Source organism: Ascochyta rabiei, chromosome 3 (genome assembly GCF_004011695.2).
Source record: "Ascochyta rabiei chromosome 3, complete sequence".
NCBI lineage: Eukaryota > Fungi > Ascomycota > Dothideomycetes > Pleosporales > Didymellaceae > Ascochyta > Ascochyta rabiei.
The window spans coordinates 843,897-861,390 of record NC_082407.1 but is presented as its reverse complement, the minus strand read 5'-3'; the positions used below and the strand labels follow the sequence as shown (position 1 = coordinate 861,390).

At 55.8% G+C, this 17,494-nt stretch overlaps 9 protein-coding genes across 11 annotated transcripts, besides 7 other annotated features; 4 read left to right on the top strand and 5 right to left on the bottom strand.

Moving 5' to 3' along the window:
• Nucleotides 1-595: 595 nt before the first annotated feature.
• EKO05_0001942 (uncharacterized protein) lies at nt 596-1,244 on the bottom strand (the record flags this gene model as incomplete). Its single annotated transcript, XM_038942342.1, has 2 exons — nt 596-1,138; nt 1,191-1,244. 2 exons carry the CDS (start codon nt 1,242-1,244, stop codon nt 596-598), a joined length of 597 nt encoding a protein of 198 aa, XP_038795409.1.
• A 795-nt stretch (nt 1,245-2,039) lies between these two features.
• Nucleotides 2,040-3,089, top strand: EKO05_0001941 (uncharacterized protein; the record flags this gene model as incomplete). Its single annotated transcript, XM_038946822.1, has 1 exon — nt 2,040-3,089. One exon carries the CDS (start codon nt 2,040-2,042, stop codon nt 3,087-3,089), a length of 1,050 nt encoding a protein of 349 aa, XP_038795408.1.
• Nucleotides 3,090-3,296: 207 nt separating this feature from the next.
• Nucleotides 3,297-4,630, top strand: EKO05_0001940 (Subunit of heteropentameric Replication factor C (RF-C); the record flags this gene model as incomplete). Its single annotated transcript, XM_038942324.1, has 2 exons — nt 3,297-3,412; nt 3,466-4,630. The coding sequence occupies 2 exons, from the start codon at nt 3,297-3,299 to the stop codon at nt 4,628-4,630; spliced, it is 1,281 nt and encodes a 426-aa protein (XP_038795407.1).
• Nucleotides 4,631-4,921: 291 nt separating this feature from the next.
• Nucleotides 4,922-6,979, bottom strand: EKO05_0001939 (nuclear protein localization protein 4; the record flags this gene model as incomplete). The annotated part of the gene is made up of 3 exons (XM_038942363.1): nt 4,922-5,209; nt 5,260-6,724; nt 6,771-6,979. 3 exons carry the CDS (start codon nt 6,977-6,979, stop codon nt 4,922-4,924), a joined length of 1,962 nt encoding a protein of 653 aa, XP_038795406.1.
• A 123-nt stretch (nt 6,980-7,102) lies between these two features.
• Nucleotides 7,103-7,136: a tandem repeat.
• Nucleotides 7,137-7,454: 318 nt separating this feature from the next.
• On the top strand, nt 7,455-8,267 carry EKO05_0001938 (Translocation protein S66; the record flags this gene model as incomplete). The annotated part of the gene is made up of 2 exons (XM_038942210.1): nt 7,455-7,850; nt 7,932-8,267. The coding sequence occupies 2 exons, from the start codon at nt 7,455-7,457 to the stop codon at nt 8,265-8,267; spliced, it is 732 nt and encodes a 243-aa protein (XP_038795405.1).
• Nucleotides 8,234-8,264: a tandem repeat.
• Nucleotides 8,268-8,562: 295 nt separating the features above from the next.
• Nucleotides 8,563-8,589: a tandem repeat.
• Nucleotides 8,590-8,754: 165 nt separating this feature from the next.
• Nucleotides 8,755-8,793: a tandem repeat.
• A 1-nt stretch (nt 8,794) lies between these two features.
• Nucleotides 8,795-8,828: a tandem repeat.
• A 12-nt stretch (nt 8,829-8,840) lies between these two features.
• On the bottom strand, nt 8,841-10,103 carry EKO05_0001937 (uncharacterized protein; the record flags this gene model as incomplete). The annotated part of the gene is made up of 2 exons (XM_038942367.1): nt 8,841-9,718; nt 9,770-10,103. 2 exons carry the CDS (start codon nt 10,101-10,103, stop codon nt 8,841-8,843), a joined length of 1,212 nt encoding a protein of 403 aa, XP_038795404.1.
• A 309-nt stretch (nt 10,104-10,412) lies between these two features.
• On the top strand, nt 10,413-11,684 carry EKO05_0001936 (uncharacterized protein; the record flags this gene model as incomplete). Its single annotated transcript, XM_038946821.1, has 1 exon — nt 10,413-11,684. One exon carries the CDS (start codon nt 10,413-10,415, stop codon nt 11,682-11,684), a length of 1,272 nt encoding a protein of 423 aa, XP_038795403.1.
• An 888-nt stretch (nt 11,685-12,572) lies between these two features.
• On the bottom strand, nt 12,573-13,902 carry EKO05_0001935 (uncharacterized protein; the record flags this gene model as incomplete). Its single annotated transcript, XM_038942252.1, has 2 exons — nt 12,573-13,613; nt 13,666-13,902. The coding sequence occupies 2 exons, from the start codon at nt 13,900-13,902 to the stop codon at nt 12,573-12,575; spliced, it is 1,278 nt and encodes a 425-aa protein (XP_038795402.1).
• Nucleotides 12,650-12,699: a tandem repeat.
• Nucleotides 12,911-12,930: a tandem repeat.
• Nucleotides 13,903-14,277: 375 nt separating the features above from the next.
• Nucleotides 14,278-16,227, bottom strand: EKO05_0001934 (uncharacterized protein; the record flags this gene model as incomplete). Of its 3 annotated transcripts, XM_038942349.2 has the most annotated exons (6): nt 14,278-14,365; nt 14,415-14,750; nt 14,898-15,311; nt 15,361-15,448; nt 15,497-15,568; nt 16,173-16,227. In XM_038942349.2, the coding sequence occupies 6 exons, from the start codon at nt 16,225-16,227 to the stop codon at nt 14,278-14,280; spliced, it is 1,053 nt and encodes a 350-aa protein (XP_038795401.2). The 3 variants fall into 3 exon arrangements, with proteins under 3 accessions (XP_038795401.2, XP_059491783.1, XP_059491782.1); XM_059635800.1 differs by having other exon boundaries at nt 14,278-15,311; XM_059635799.1 differs by having other exon boundaries at nt 14,278-15,311; nt 15,497-16,227.
• Nucleotides 16,228-17,494: the final 1,267 nt, after the last annotated feature.

The following is a 17,494-nucleotide window of genomic DNA, read 5'->3' as shown; positions in this document are numbered from 1 at the left end:
TGGCTGGTGGCACCTGTGGCGAAGCGCCCGCTGGGAAGAGTGATGGTACAAAATGTTTTGTTTCGACCAGTGGTTGTGGGGCGTTTGATGAACGATCGTGCAACCACAGACTGACAGGCGCAAGAGGCTCGACGAGGTTCGACGAGGCTACACACAATAGACAGAAGAGAAATTACCAGCGCACTGCACTGTGATGAAGACCGACAAACAAAAGAATAGAATGGAAGACGACGGTGCCTGAGAAGAGAAAGATACATCTACTCAGGGCTGCGATGGAGAGACATCTGACTCTCTAGAACTATCAGACCTGTCACTTGAGCTAGGTGTTAAGGCGAAGAATGTGAGGCCATGTTTGTGAGGTTGGTGTTCGAGTTTGCCCCTGATGTCGAGGTTTGTGGTTTGGATGTTTCGCGCTACACCATGTCTTGCGTTCCGTGACAAGGTAACGTGATCCCATGTTTCAAACAGCATAGTTTCAAATTTGACATGCAACTCTATTCAAAGAGGATTGAAAGCGCTCACGAACAAGTGGTACGCGGAAGAAACTGCGATTGACACCTCGATAAAAGGTAGGGAAGAGTAAATATACTCGTACCTAGGCCAACTCTCCAGCATAGTCGTACACCAGCCTCACCCTCTGCGCCTCGTTCTTGTCTGTCTTCCTCACCACAACCCTCCGCACAAATTTCCTCTCCCCGCCAATTTCAGCAAATCCCCAAATCTGCCACCCAGTCCACTTGTTGCCCTCATTGTCTACAAAGCTCTCCACCACCCCCTCTTCCTCTGTCTCCTTCAGCCAACCTTCGGCCAGGTACTTGGCGTCTTCCTCTGTAGCCCCCTTTCCCTTTGCTTCCTCAAGCACAGAAGCGAGTGTGGTGTATCGCGAGCGACCATTGAGGGTACCGAACAGCCAGTCGGAGTGTCCGCGCCATTGCCAGTCGAGTGGGCGCTTCTCGGAGCTGCCTTTCAGACCGCCGGAAACGAGCTGGTCGATGTCAATCTGTGTAGAGGTGCCGTCCTCGGCCGTGTGCTGCTTCAGGTGCTGGGTCACGGTGGCCGCATTGAGGGCCTTTCGGGTAAGCCAGCCGATACCTTGGAGGGAGAGGACGGGGTCGAAGGCATCAGAGAGGCTTTTGTTCTGCAGTGGACCATTAGTGAGGACCAAAGAGTGGACGGTGAAAGTCATGTACCATGACCCATTTTCCTTGGAGATTCTTGATATTAATAGATGCTGGAGCAGCCATGGTGACTATGATGTAGGTTTGCTTCTTCGTCTCTTGTTTGTGGTCGAATTGATAGTGGGGTGTGATGCAATGCAATACGACTTTAGTGGGGTGCTCGGTCAAGCGAATGACGTTGAATCTGTTGCGTTATTTCGAAGCAGCCTTGTATCGGAGTGCAGAGGTCTTGCAGAGATCTTGCAGAGGTCTTATATATCTCCCCACTTGCCTCGCCCAGCTCCAAGCCCCTCGTGCCATACCGCCGTTCACATGGCGCACTGTCTCGTACCTGCATGTGCGCGTCACGCCAGACGAGATGCCTAGGCATCTTCTCTATGAGGCTAGCTCTTCCGCGGGGAAGCCTTGCATTGGCCATGTACCCCACGGGCATCAAACCCATCCTGGTAGAGCATCAACGGTTTGCCGAATGATGCCATGAACGTGGCTTTGCTCGTGTTGGGCCGAGGAATCCCTTGTGCGGTCGTCGAGATCATTAGACAGAACATGCCGGTCTAGTCGGCGCGGGGCACGGGAGAAAGAGGCGCCGTTGTTGGCGAGGAGGCGCGGATAGAGTTCCGGAAGAGGCTCTGAAGAACGCGAGCTGCCTTCTAACATTGCAATTGGAAAACACCTCTGGTATGTATATCATTGCTTGAAGTTCATTTCCACTCACACGGCTACGACAACTTGCTGTACACGACAGCAGCCATCACACTCCAACGCCTTTTAATGGCGAGAAGTTAACAGTAACAACAAGCAGCAAGCTATACCGGTAGCTTCGGTCGTCTTACCTTCCCTCCAACCTGACTTGTCTTCGCGATGCAGCTTTGGCCATTCTCCAAGCAATTCTCGTCGCCTTGGTTGCCCGTTGGTTCGACTGCTACTTCACACTCTTCATCCCAGCTCCGTGTCTTATCGTTCAACATTCGCTATGCAACATCTGATCCATTTACAAACGAAAAGCCATGGGCGGAGCGCTTCCCTCTGGTGTTGAACCAATTACAGCACGAGACCCGCTATCTCGATGGCTCTCACGCTGCACGTGCTAACCTGGAGTCTATGGACGATTTTACTGCTTCACTCATCTGCTTGCAAGAGGTCCTCCACAACCAGCTCATCGATATCCTAGGAGGCCTGAATGGACTTCCACCGTCGAAAGATGGAAAGGAGCCGCCCCCAGATGGTCCCATCTGGGCACATGTCGGGGTGGGTCGCGACGACGGTGGTATCAAGGGTGAATATAGTCCGGTTCTCTATCCAGTTAATGTGTTCAGCCTTGTTCATTCCGAGACGGTATGGCTCAGTCCCACGCCGGAGAAGCCTAGCATAGGGTGGGACGCCGGCAGCATTCGTATACTGACCGTGGCTGTCCTCGAACACAAGTCCAGCAAGCGAAGGGTACTGGCATCTGCGACCCATCTCGACAACGAGGGGTCCAGAAGCCGAGAGAACAGCGTTACGATCATTTTGGAGACACTGAAGCGGGTCCACAAACAATGGTCCAACAACTCAAAGCTGCCTATCGTCCTTGCTGGTGACTTCAATTCGTTCACCGACCAGGAGGCCTACCTCGGTATGGCTCAGAGCAACTTTGTGTACGACCTGTACAACTACGTCCCTCCCAAGCGCAGGTATGGCGAGGAGACGACCTTCACTGGATTCCAACCAGAGAAAGACAAGGACGAGCTAGGGAGGATTGACTTCATCTGGCTTGGCCCGACAGAAAGCGTATGCGAGGATGCTGCAGAGAGCAGCTCGCAAGGTTTGTGGAAGGTTGACGGGTACGCGGTTTTGCCAAATGTGTTTGATGATGGAGTTTATGCAAGCGACCACCGATGCGTCGTCGGCGACGCTCGCATTCTTTACTAGGCAAGATGACATGTTCTACAAGTCCAGCATATGTGGGGTACTGTTCGTGGTGGTTGCCTGAAGTGGCCGAGTTTGGAGGAGGATGAGCGGACTCGGTCCGGCTGAACGTGAACACGCGACGCACGCTCGTCAGTCGCGTCGCGCGTCGCACTTTAGCTCATGCTCGCCTGCACCACATCCAACCGACACGACACGGCACCACACACAATGGCCGACTTCTTCAACCTCAAAGCCCGGCAACAGGCCGCTGCCGTGGCCGGTTCCTCAAAAGCACCCGGTACCAAGCAACAAGCGGACCGGCTGCAACCATGGGTCGAGAAATAGTAACCGTGCTCGCCAACACGGTGCACCACACCAAGCTGACGCCCTGAACTAGCCGCCCAAAGACTCTCTCCGAAGTCACAGCACAGGACAACACGATCCAAATCCTCTCGCGCACTCTCCAATCCTCCAATCTCCCGCACATGCTCTTCTACGGGCCGCCAGGCACCGGCAAAACATCGACGATTCTCGCTCTCGCAAAACAGCTCTACGGGCCCGAACTCATCAAGTCACGCGTCCTCGAACTCAACGCCTCCGACGAGCGCGGCATCAGCATCGTGCGCCAGAAAGTCAAGGACTTTGCGCGCCAGCAGCTCAGCTCGGCGCCCACACACAACGTCATGACGGAGGACAAGGACAGCGCCGAGGGCACCAAGATGGTACGCTACAGAGACAAGCACCCGTGTCCGCCATTCAAGATCATTGTCCTGGACGAGGCGGACAGCATGACGCAGGACGCGCAGTCGGCCCTCCGACGAACCATGGAGACATACAGCAAGATGACGAGATTCTGCCTCGTGTGCAACTACGTCACGCGCATCATCGACCCGCTGGCGTCGCGATGCAGCAAGTTCCGCTTCAAGAGCCTCGACCAGGGCAACGCCGTGAAGCGCGTCGACGACATTGCCCGGCTCGAGGGCGTGGCGCTCGACACGGGCGTCAGCGAAGAGCTGGTCCGCGTTGCAGACGGCGATCTGCGCAAGGCAATCACCTTCCTGCAGTCGGCTGCGCGCTTGGTAGGCGCCATGCAGACGCCCAGGGGCACGACGGGCCGCAAGCGTAAACGCATCGTGGATGCCGACGGCGACGACATGGACTTCGACTCCGACACCACCCTCGTCGACATCCCGGACAACGCCAACACCAACACCAACACCGTCTCCCTGCAAGCCATCGCCGAGATCGCAGGCGTCATTCCTGCCGCCACGCTGACCACCTTCTCGGACTCGCTGTTCCCCACTTCCTCGGCCCGCAGTATACGGTACAACGAGATCGCCAGGGTGGTGCAGAACATGATTGCCGAGGGCTGGAGCGCAACGCAGACAGTCAGCCAGCTGTACGAGCACGTCATGTTCGACGAGCGGGTCGAGGATATCAAGAAAGTGAGATTGGCCGCCGTCTTCAGCGAGACGGACAAGAGGCTTGTGGACGGCGGAGACGAGCATTTGGCTGTGCTGGATCTGGGCGTCAGGGTCGCGGGTGTCTTGTGTGGAGCTTGATGTAGAGCAGTAAGTAGTGTTACCATGTACGAATCATGCCCAGCGAGCACAGACAGGGAAAGGAGAGGAGAGAAACCCGGATTCAGGATCAAGTGTATGTGGATTCAACGTGGCAGAAAGCTTTTCGAGCCATGCCAGGCATTTTGTAGGATTTACCTAGCCTGCAGGATCGTCGACTGAAAAGGCTCTCCCCCACACGACGCCATCCCATGCTCCGTCCATCACCTGCCACTCACGCACGCGTTCGATCGATCGGACCTACACACCAAAGGCCTCACCATCAGGGCAACGTTACTGTCCCTTCAAGTTACTAGCCTTCAACCTCTTAGCCAGCTGAACAGAATCGGAGTCGGAGCCGTTGGAGGGCTGTCGCGCAAGGTCGCGATGAGCCGCCCCCCTATTGGCAGAATGCGGAGCAGAAGAAGACGAAGGTGAGGTGAAATGAGATCGTTTAGGGGGGCGCTCACCACTTTCTTTGAGAATCGTTAATAACGTCGCCCAGCCTCCTGTGTGCTGGAGCGCTGAGCCTTCGGATGTGTCGTGTGTCGATGCGACCTTGAACAGAAGCGATTCTTCGTCCTGCGGCGTGCATCAGTACACGATTGGGTTAGTAGGGTTAGGCGACTTACCTTTGACAGTATGCCTAGGTTGTGGATGAAGCAAAGTAGGTGGAAGTTCGAGATGGCGTTGAGGCCATTCGTAGTGTTGAGCGCAAGACCATTCGCCTTTGCATTGAGAGACTTGCTCAGCGCCGACACATCGGCCATCTCGCCCATGATCTCACGGTTCTCAATCGGGAACTTGCCTCCCGTGAAGAGGGGATTTGGCTGTGTGGGGAAACCGTGTGTGAGTGTGACTAGCAGGTATTCGACAGGGAAGTCTGGCTTTGCGTTCTCCTGTACGTTCGCGCCATGCTCGTTGATCCTTCTGTAGAAGACCTCGGGAATGTATCGTGACCGGTTCTGGTTGTTGTTATCCGCCTCGTCCTGCACCAGCATGACTGCGGGCTCGGCTGAGGGCTCGATAATGTCTGCGCGCACCATCTCCACCGCCGAGTTTGATGCCTGGTACGAGGAGATGCCGATCTGCCCCTCCGCATCACCACTAATGACGCAGGTCACAAAATTCGACCCGAACTGACCGGTCTCGCTCCACTTGGATGGCCGTGGATACCTTGCTTGGTAGCGTGTTGCAAATGTGATTTCCAGAGACGAGAGGAAGTACGAGTCAGCGTGTCGTTTGCAGATGACCGAGCCGTCGCCCTTGTCTGCATCCAAGAGATCTGTGAAGATGACGCCGACCCTCTGGAGCCCGCACTGGGCAGCAATGGCGTCGATTTCCTTCTCATTGTCCCACTCGCCCAGTGATATGCCGTCCAGCTCGTTGACCTGTGGCGGCTCGTAGATGGTCTCTACAACAGCCTTGGTCCCCAGCGGCACCTCGGTATACTCCTCGTACCTGCCGTACAAGAAGCCCAACCGCTGACATCCCGTATTTCGCCAGAAGTTGATCAGATCGTCCACGACCTGTATCGACGCGAACTCGACGTGGTCCACCATGCGGTATTCTTGCGGCTTGAGCGAGATAGCGCCGGGCTGGCACTTTGTGCAAATGCCCTCTGGGAAGGGCTTGTGGCCTGAGGGACAGTCTGGCCGTACGCGGTAGTAGGGTTCGTTGAGCGGTGGGATGTAGGAGCTTCCGAGCTCCGGCCTGTTCTTTGCCGAGTTGACTTTTCGCAGATACGAGTGGAAGGACAGGTGCTTGATCTTCTTCTCGGCGAGGTAGTCTGGCGAGTAGGGCTCCAGCGGCATGCAGTAGTCGCACATGCCTTTGGGGCCGTGTGTGCACATCCTGGCGTCGCGCTTGCGTGGGATCTTGCCGTCGAGCTTGTCGAGGCGGTCGTCGAGCGGCGATTGCTTGACCACTTCCCACGGGTTCTTGATCAGCTGTGTGGGGCCGCCGAGGGGCACGGAAGGCATGTCGGAGTGTTCGACGGCTTTGCCGTTCAGGCGAGCGGCGCCTGACGGAGCGGCAGATGTGCCGTTGGAGGCGGTGGACTGCTCGTCGAAGGTCAGGAAGAGTTGCGCGCCGTGACTGGGGCGAGGTTAGCTGTGAGGGCGTCATGGGGCAAGCTACGTACGATAGTCCGACTTGCTGGAACGTGACGCCCTTCAGCGAGGTGAACTTCCTGGCGTCTCCTCCCTGCGGCTTGTTGCTGACGGCGACGCTCGCAAGGTCGGCGTTCTTGGGTAGCTTCTCCGCCACCTGCGGCAGGATGTCCGGGAAGGTGGCCGTGGGCTCGACCGTGAGGCGGAACTGGCCCTCTTTGCTCACGAACCGGAGAATCATGGTGGGTTGCAGCGGGTGGGTGTGGTGGAGGGAGGAGCGAGCAGGTGAGAAGCCGGCTGTAAGAGCACGGCTGGGCGAGCAAGCAGGTGAAGAGCGGTCAAGAGGAAGCGAGGAAGCGAGGAAGAGAGGTAGAGAGGTCGAGAGGTCGAGAGGTCGACAGTCTTCGCTGCCGGGCGCGCGTGTTGGAAGCTCGCCGAACTAGGTCGTCATAACCAGGCAGGCACGACCCACGGCCGACAGGGATGTCCCGCCGCGAAGCTAGCGCGCCCTGTGAACGAACATCTGGCATCATTCAATCACTCTGAATCACAAAAGTGTCCAAACATTCACGCCCGCCGTGCGCTTCTTTCCTACCGTCGCTCCTTTTACGTCCGGACCGCCCGCTTCTGGACACCTTCACTCTCCAGGACACAACCCCCTCTCTGCAACACACTCATATCCGTGAAGCAAGTCTGCACAGCAGCCCACCTCCAAAATGTGGCCCTTCGACGCTGTCGACTGGTTTATGCTGCTGATCCCCGTTGCCTACCTCTTCATCCTCCTCGGCTCCCTCGCAGTCTTCTCGTCGCTCTACCGCAAGCGCAAAGCCGCCGCCGCCTCCTCTCTCGAGCCCTGGTTCCCGCAACATCTCCAGCGCAACATCTACCTGTCGCTCCTCCACCAAGAAGACCCCAAAGTACCAGACAGCATCCTCAAGGCTGCGCTCCTGCGCCGCGCAACAGAGGACATCCACCGCATCGTGCAAATCCGGAACGCAAAGCAAGCACTCCAGGTTCTGCTGCAGCGGGGCAGCGTTGGCGATGATCTGTGGAAGCGATTCGAGCGCGCGGAGAAGGAGATTGAGGAGGAGCTGAGAGACGTTGTACAAGAGGTATGTCTTTGACCCACCGCAGTCGCTCAAGGACTGTCGACTGCACACCCAACAAGGAAGCGCTGCTAACAACACCGCAAGGCCAATGCATTCGCTCCCAACTGGGGCCAGTCCATCTTCCAGTCCGCCTCGGAAATGGCCCAAAACAACCACATCCGCGAGCGCCTCGACGAGATCCTCGCCAAAGCACCCGAGGAGTCGCAGTGGTGGAACAGCCGCAGGGCCGCTATCCAGGGCGACTTCATGAAGGAGCTAGACGAGGAGAAGATGCGGAGTCGCGAGGGCAGTGTTACGGGGGCGGGCAGCGTAGTGGGCACCCCGGCGGCTAGCGTGGCAGGGAGCGTGATGGGCGACGACGCCTTCATGGTGGAGAGCCCGAGTGGGAAGAAGAAGAAGAAGAGCAAGGCGAAGAAGTGAGCGGTGACTACATGCAGTCAAACATGGAATTAATGCGTGAGGCAGCCATCTTTGACGGTTCCATCAGGACGGCTGAAGTAAAGGGGTTTTCTTATTCCGCGCATTGCATAGCTGGCGTTGAGGTGTTGTTGTGTTGGCAGGGTCACAGTAGGATACTCATGGACAAGCGTTGAACAGAGACCGGTGGCACTTCTTGGCCAACAAGGATGTCGCACCGTCTACTCGACGCAATGCAAGCTTTGATCGAATAAACTCTGCACCTCTACCGCCATCACCATCAAGCATGAACTTGGAACTTTTTTCTTTCTCTCTTTCTTTCTTTGCTCAATGGAATCAATTGCAATGCTAACAACGCCGTACCCATATTTGACCCAAACTCGGCCCATCTCATCGTACAAGCTGTCTTTGCTGGTCTAATGAAATGGTGGTGTCAAGCACCAGATATACAGTTGCTTCTGCAACCCCTACTACTCGTTCCTCCATCCACCTCTCTCTCTCTCTCTCTCTCTCTCTCTCTCTCTCTCTCGCACACACACACACACACACACACACACACACACATCTAATCGCCCTCTACTTCCTCACAGGCCCACTGACACCCGCACCAATGACACTCGGCAGCTCCTCGCTTCCAATAGAGTACATCATGCCGATAATGGTCGAGATGAGAAACGCCAGCATAACACCCGTGCCAACAAACAACCAGAACGGAACGGAAATGTCCTTCTTCTGGCATGCTGGGCCGGCCCACGTCGTCACCTTGCGGCCCTCGCCCTTGCCGATAACGGTAGGCGAGCAGGCACAGCCGTAGCGGTCCTGCTGCGTCTTGTCCTGGGCCTTGTGCAGGAGCTTACAATCGCCGTGGCCGGAGCAGTTGAGTGTTGTCCTCTCGCACGAGGCGAGCGAGTTGAAGAAGGGGGGCAGAATGCCGCGCACCGTGCCGTTGCTCTTCTTGGACGATGTGAAGACGGGGAAGTCCTCGAGATCCGGGTAGTCAGCCTTGGGGGAGGTCGAGGGCTCGGAGGTGAGGGAGAGGAGCGCCTCGGGGTTCTGGCGGTCGCGGCGGGCTTGGATGACGGATGGCATCTTGTAGGTGCCGTAGGGCTTGACGTGGCGCTTCGAGTTACCAGACGACGACGGCATGGCGACAACGGTGACATCAAGACCGCGCGCAGCGAGGCCAGGGAGGGCGTCCTGAAGGACTACGCGGTCAACGTCATCCTTCTTGTCGGCACGAAAGAGGGTCAAGTAATCGTTGTGGAGGGTGGTCTTCTTGAGCGTAGAGAAGGCAGCGTCGGCGTCGATGCTGGCTGAGTAGGTCTTTGCCTTGGGGTCGGCGTGCTTTGGCAGCGACTCGGCCTGTGTTGTGAAGTCGTCGATGAGGCGGTCGTTGTCTGTTGCAGAGGGGGGGCTCGATATCTCAAACGAGGCAGTGGAAGCATCGCGGAGCTCTGCAGGTTCGTCAGTCTCCCATTACTGGCCACATGGCAGAAAGTGCCCACTTGTTACGAGGCTGTCCTCGGCGTCCTCGAGCCATACGAGCAGCTTGGCCCTCGATGCGTCCGCCTGCTCGCCAAAGAGCTTCTGCTGTCTCCCTCCAAATGCGTTGATGTTCCTGATTGCCTCGGCGTCGGCGCCGTGGATCGAGTGGAAGCGCGACAGACCAAGGCGCTGCGCGAGGATCAATCGAGCGGTTTCAGGGTCGACGGGCGATGACGCCGGGGCGGCGTGGTGGTCGGTGCCGTCGAAGCCGTCGAAAGTGAAGACATGGCCGGTCTTGGATGCGGCGGCGGCGCAGTACAGCGCGGAGGCAGCGAAGCCCCAGGAAAGCTTCATGGTGGCGGCGGGTGATGGGGTTGGGATGCGTGCAGCGGCGATGATGTCCAGCCCAGTCCAGTCGGTGGAAACGTCAGTCGCACTGTCGCAGCTCCCCAGCTGGCACGTGCACGCGAGGCGTTCACCAGTGACAATCACCAACCCAGACGAAGCAGGCCGCAGGGCTTGCTGGAACAACACCCATTACTGCACCCGCGCCTTGCCGGGTATTGCTTCTGTTATTACTATCGCTCTCCACGCCTCATGTCTCACCACATCGCCTTTCGCCCCTCATAACGCTTGCTGCCTCCCCGCAACTCGCTCGCCATCATGTTCAAGGCACAGGTGCTGCGACGGAGCTTCTCTCTTTTCAACCGAGTGCCGACCTCGAGGATAGTGCAATCTGCCGCACGCCATGGCCACGAAACTATAACAATACACCGTGTACGCATCCAAAAACCCTTCTTCAGCAGACAGCGACTCGTCGGCGCAGTCGCCGTTACAGCAGCCACGTATGGACTCGGACAGTACCTCGGCCTTGAAATCGAGATCGAGGAAGAAGAGAAAGAAGAAGCAAAACAAAAGCCAGGCCGCTGGAAAAAGCAGGTCCGCAAGGAAGACGGCAGCCTTGAAGAGGTCGACGACGAAGAGGCAAACGAGGAACAAGACGAAGAGGGCGACGAGGACGAGTACGACGATGCAATCTTGTTTCTTCCCACGGGGTTCTCGCGAAGGAAACCACACACCTTCTACAAAGGCTCAGACCCAGAGTGGCAGGAGTTCAAAAACATCATCAAAGACAAGAAGAGAGTAGAGCGGATACGGCAGGAGCTGGTGGATACGGTCCGCACCACGGTCAGTAAATCAGCATATGCTGCAAGGATCGGGCAAGTCGACCACAAGAAAGGTCGAGCCTGGATAGAGTTCAATTTCCCAAATGGTCCACCATCAGCATACGAACGCCCTGGCTACGAGTTGACAGAAGATCTGGAGTGGCGCAAAGCGACACGACCAGTCGAGCCAGTCCACCATCACCGATTGGCTAAACTCTTCTACCCGACCGCTGCCGCTGCCGCGTTGTACCAGGATACAAAACGAAAAGCAAAGCGTTCATGGAATGATTTTGCTGTGTACATGGGCTTGGCAGAGAAGACCGAGCCTCATGCACTTCAGCAGCTGGTGCAGCAAACATCAAATCCTCTGTCCCCTACAAGCCCTGGTGCACCTCCAGCAAACGCAACTTCCCCCACGCCGTTTGGGACTTCGCTACCTGCAGCCCCACAGCAGTCTGCAGCGCAATCTTCTCCACCAGTAATCAGCTCTGCCAAAGATCCTGGCTTGACTCTGCCAGATCCAAAAGCGCTCATCCTTGACCTTGGAAAATTTCGACAGGACTTTCAAAAGGTGCACAAAGGCGCCTTCCAAGCTCTACCACCTGGTGTTTTCGCAGTTCTTGCCCTGGTCGAAGTGTACGGAAGCAAAGCGCGCCTGACACTGAACGTGACCGGCGTATATGATCCAAAGCATGGGCGCTATGTGGCACTTAAATGCGACGCATGGAACCTGTCGCCGCATCGACAAGCGCCGAAAGGGGGCCCATAGTTCAACGAGCGAACGACGAGACGGCCAGCGTTCTGGATTCAAACTGCATCACTGGCGTACACGGGTTTTAGCGTACTTTTGTTTCTACTTTCAGCGGCATCATGCGAGCGAGAGAGCTCTGTCTGGCGTTCTGGGTTTGTATGATATGATACCTTTGAGGCTGCAGAGTTCAGGAGAGGCCAAACAGAGAAGCGTGAAGCCATGCGTGACATACACAGCCTTGAGCCGGTCTCTGCTCAACCGCATATACAATCTCTTCTTCCTCTTTCTACAATTCTCTTGCTGCGCACGCCTACCTCTCCCTTCCCCTCCCCGTTTGAAAAAAAAAACTTCGACCATTTCTCCACTTGCCAAAGTCTCCTTTTTCCCAACTAGAGCTCGTCTACGCACAGCTTCGCCTGGAATTCCACGCTCCTCCGTTCTTCCACTGCGCACACTCCTCTACGGATTCTGCAGCTGTAAGACGTCGCATTGGCTCACATCTCCCAGACCGTCTTTCCCCTCGCAACCGGTATGTCATTCACTCTTACGATACGATACGATACTTATCTGCAAGACTATCATTAGCGTTTTCTTTTCTTCAAATAGAAACCTGCTATATGCGCAAACTTCGCACTCTTTATTACTCATCTCCCCACTGCTCCCTGTCTCTGCTAGAGGGACATGACACGCCCACACGCGAACATGTGCTTTGCAGAAGTAATGGCGGGTGTTGGCGGGTGTTGGCGGGTGTACGACTTGTGTTCCTGTTTTCTTTTGGCTCGGGGGGGAATCGCACTTGAGGTGGTTGCGCACGCTTTCTGCAAGGACTGGGTGTGTATGTTGTGGATTGGACTACGCAGTACATGCTCGCTGAAAACCCAATGTGCCTGTTTGAGAATGCTGCACTTAGTCCAAGACGCTCTCGCCTGCCTTTGATGCATCCTTTGCATCTTGAGCCTGTGTCTGTTTGACTTCGGCCTTCTTTGGCTCTTCGCTCTTCACTTCTTTCTCGTCGCTCTCCTCTTCTTCGTCTGAACTTGTTCCTTCGCTACTCTTCTGCTTTGGCTGTGGTTTGTGTGCTATTTCCTTGGCTTCAGGAGTCTTGGATTCCGCCTTGTTCTCCTCTTTTTCCGCGTCAGCCTCGGCTGAGCTCGAGTTGTCGTCTTCACTGCTCTGCTTTTCTTGCTCTCCCTCTTTCACGCTCGCACCCGCTCTGCTAGCATCCTTGGGGTCCTGATCCTGCGTCTTCTCCTTCTTCTTCTTCGCTGTGGTGTCTGTCTCGCTGCTCTCCTCACCGTCATCGCTATCGTCGTCATCTTCTTCCTCAGAGCTCTCCTCTTTCTTCTGTGTGGTCTTTGTGGGGCCAGCCGATAGAGCCGGGTTCGCTGCATCGTCGTGCATACGCGGTGGTGCATGTACAGGCTTCTGCTGCCCCAGTTTCGGCGCCGCACCAGGTGTCTGAGGAAGCGGTATGGAGCGCGGAGAGAGGATGTCGGGGAGCTCGGCCGGCGGCAGCTTCTTGGCCTCACTCTCATCCTTCCCTGTAGTAGCCGTGTTCGGCGACTTCGGCAACGGTGTCGACTTGGGGCTCAGGATGTCCGCTGGGCTCTTCGCGTTCGTCTTCTCTGTCAACAGCGGATTTGTTGTTGAGATTTTGACCGGCGCGGGCTTCTTGCTTGCAGCAAGCTTCGCTGCTTCAGTGCCCATTTGTCTTATCGCGAGATTTTGCTCTGAACTCGCAACAGGTGCGTTCTCTTTCGCCATGCCTCCAAACGACCCGAACGAAAAGCCACCCGGCAATGCGCCGGCGAGTGGCGGCGGTGTCTTGCTTGGTGCCGGTTCGAAGAGCGATGTGGGTTTGGGGGGATTGGCAGTGAACTGGGAGTCGACGCCGAGTGCCTCGCGCAGCTCATCGTACTCGTTCCATTCTTCGATTTCCTCGATACCCTGTGTGGACCAATCAACATTTCATGTCTGTCTTAGATTTCTGCGCACCTACGCCAAGTACATAGCCCTCCTTTACCAGCAGTGGAAGCTTCTTGCCGGATGCTCGCCGCTGGAATAGCTTCCTGCCCAATTCGTGCGTTGCTGTGTCGAGACCGATGAAGGGGATTTTGTTCGCCTTCAAGATTGTCTCGATCCGCGATGTCGCTGTAACGATGTGTGAGGAGCCTGCGGTCAAGGAGGTGAAGAGGTAGATATTTGGGTCTTTGTCGAAGACTGCGAGCTCGGCCATGGTGGGCGGTGTGGGAAGTTTCAAGGGATGGCGGGGCAGTTGATGGGAGGAGCAGGAAGATGCTTCAGTGCATGGAAGTTGTTGTAGATTCAAATTCAAAGGGATTGGGGAAAGCTCTTATCAAACAAATCAGAGCAAGGGGTATCAAGATGAGATATGCCAGATCAGTGTTTAGGATGAGGCCATTGCGACAATTGGCGCTCGACCCCGCGCAGGGTCCAGCAAGACCCCTGTCAGAAAGATCCACAGACGCGCATAAGAGGAACAGTGGAGTTGTGGTAACATTGCATTGCAGAATTGGAGCGAACGACATTAGATATTACACAGACGTGTGGTTAACCGGTATCCTAATAAATCGTGTACGTTCAAGAATTGCTACGCGCCAGTCATGCAGCTGCCGTTCGTGGTGAGAGCGTTCATCAGCGCATCACGCACTTCAAACTCCTCGAGGACTGCGCCGAAACTGATACATGTTAGCGTGTGCTTGTTGTGAAGATCATGTGTAGACTTGCCCATAGCATCGCACTTTGGCAAGCAGCTCCCCCTTTATGGCGCCAATCTCCTCCTTTGTCAGCGTCTTGAAGTGCTGGTCCTTCAAAATCATAACCCAAGCCATGATAGGTGTGATCTCACCGTCCAGAGGCAGTCTAGCGCTAAGGTCGAGCAGCTTCATCAGGTCCGGCATCGCAACGTCGGGCATCTGGTGAGGATATTTTTCCTCTGGGCAATTCGCGATATGCGAGTCGGGTGGCGCGGTCGCCATGAGTGCGTGGCCGCTAATTGTTTCTTCGGCGTCGTGGGCACGTACCATGAGGTATTGCATGTGGTCCATGCAAGGGCGCTCAAGACTGGAAGGCGCAGCAGTCAGATAGAGAGCGAACGATCGTAAAGAAATATGACGTACGAAGGATAATGAATGAAAGAAAAGAGGCAACGTAGCGGGCGTGATAGGTTATTGTTGGGGTGGAGGAGAAAGATAGGGCGTTCGGTCGTACGTTAAAACGAAGTCAACTCCGATCTGGTCGTAGTCCAGGCTGTTGACTTGTGGGCTCGGTTGCAGAGCCTGCGAGTGCATTGATGTCTGCATCATCATGTCATGCGAGATCGAGCTGTTGCAGTGATGAACACTCGGCGGCGAGGTGTAGCCAGTCGACGCTGACCCGGGCCCATATCCACCAGATACGCTGCCACTTGAGCTGTATGTCGAGCTCCCCTTCTGGGGAAGGCCGTGAGGAGGACTCGCAAGACTGTCGAAAGCGATACCATGAGCCATGAGCAACTCTTTCAGTCGTCGGTTCTCCCCAGCGTAATGATCCCGTTCACGACTTGTGGTACCAAACGTCTCTTTTAAGCGGAGAACTTCTTGCTCGAGAGCTTTGATGTACATCTCCTTCCTTTCACGGTGGGTCCTGGTATACCAGTGAACACATGCTCATCAGTATCAGGTGACCAACATACCTCTGTGCCTGTCGGTTGAGCTCTTGCCGCCGGGTCATGGCCGGTTTACTGTCCGGTTTGGGACCTCTCCTCTTGGGTGTCTGTCCATCTGCGCTCTATCAGCTGACGTGTGGCATAGCCCGAGCGACGGACCAACCTCGTGTTGTCTTCTTTTCAGTCAAATTCTTGAAGAACCCAAATTGTGCAAGTGGACTTCTTGGTTCACTGCCTATTGACGACCATTGCCCTTTACTCTCCATGGCAGACACGAAGCCAATCGAGCTGTCTCTCCTGCCACTATCTGACGGACATAGTGAAGGCCGGCGGGAAACAGGAGAGGGGTACTCGATGGCAGTGCCGCGTGGAGAGTATGCGGGCATCATGATTAGCGGGTCCGACCAGGATGTATACTGAGTGTTTGACATGGGCAAAATAGTGATGTTGGGCGATATTAAAAATTACAGTAAGAGCGTGTATTAGGGTCTGGGTTGGGATGAGAGAGGCACGAGTGCGTATATGTAGCCATGCGTGGACATGATACAGTGAGGGAAGGCACGGATGCAAATGCCCGGTAGACCGGTAGCCGTGGGGCATATGTGCAAATCTTATGCTGACGTCTGTATGTGCGGACTTGGCGAAACTTGACTTGTCTCTACAGCGTGTCTGCGAACGCGAAGAGGAGGGAGGGCGAACAGGTACTTGTGCAGATGACGAAGGAAAGTGGGCTGGGACATGGGTCGAGGGAGAGAGTGTGAGGCACGAAGCGCAGTCAAAACAGGCTTGACTTCAAACGTGACAGGAAGCAATGCAAAGACAACTGAAAGTGTACTCACCACTGCCACTGTTGTAGTCCCCCATCCCGGGGTCGGTCTTGATGGTGGTCGCCATGCTGAAGCGTAGCAAAGACCAGAGGGCTCGCCCAGACACTCTGACAACGGTTTTGCTGATGCTTCTCGTATAGAATGCTCCGAGTGTGGGTTGACACGTACTAGAGGCTGTCAGTCAACGCTCACCCCTGCGCAAATCCAAAACATACACAGAACAGTTGCTACCGCAGTTCTGAGGGCGACAGGCAGAGACCTGGTGACAGAAAACAGAAAAACTACGACGTGATCAGGACTACTGTAGCGGGGGGGCCCCTCTGGCACGCAAACATGCAAGCTGCGAAGTCTGGAAAGTATAGGAAGGTCGGAAGTGGCACAGCTGGGTGGTGGCTGGGGTGTATCGAGACGGAAAGATGGTGCTGTGTGCGTCGCAGGCGGGGGATCAAATAAGGCAATAGCACACCAGTGGGCGAGCGGATTGTGGCCAAAGAGAAAGCCCGGAAGAAACTCTTACACTTGCAGTACGATCCTTAACGCGATCCAACAGGCTCCATGCGCAGCGCGAACGAGTTCATCGGCGCAAGGAGCACAGCCCAGCTTAAGATTTGGAATTGACTCTCGAGATCTGAGCACGCGCGGAACGAGCCGGCAGGCACTGGATCAATCTGATTGATCAATGCGAGCGTGACGGAGGCAGAGCGTTGTGTCCGGTGGTAGACTTGCGGCTCCGTGGTGGTCTAGAGGCGGTCGCTGACTTAAAGGGCGACCGTCTCAAGTCAAGCGCAACACACGGCTCGAAGCAAGGATTCGAGAACAGAAGCAGCTGAGGTTCAGAGGAAAGAGCGATTGAGCTGAGGGCATTCAAGACACAATTTGTTCTTTTGATGCGGAAGGCGGATGGCTGAGGGCTGATGCGTCGCCGACCAACGGTCTGGCCCTGCCGCATTCAGAACAAGCCCTGTGCACCACGACGATCTCGCCCCCCGACGTCTACGTGTAGGGATGACGCTGCCAAGTTCCGAAACCCCTCGGGACCAGGTGGACGATTATCATCACGTGTGCTGTCCCCCGGATTTTCGATCAATTCGCTCTGGAGGGAACATCATCCGTCCACACAGGGCCTGGTTAAAAGGCTAGCAAGCAAGCGCCCGGTCAAGTCCACTCCGAGCAGCGATCGGCACATTGCCTTCTCCGCGGCCTTGCTGTTCGGAGACGAACCTGTCCTTTACCGAGCCTACTCAGAAGCTCAGGCTTCTGAAGTTGTGGACGCTGTGGTAATTCACATGGCATGGTTTTGCTTGGGATGTTGTATTGCTGTTCGTTGTTCATTA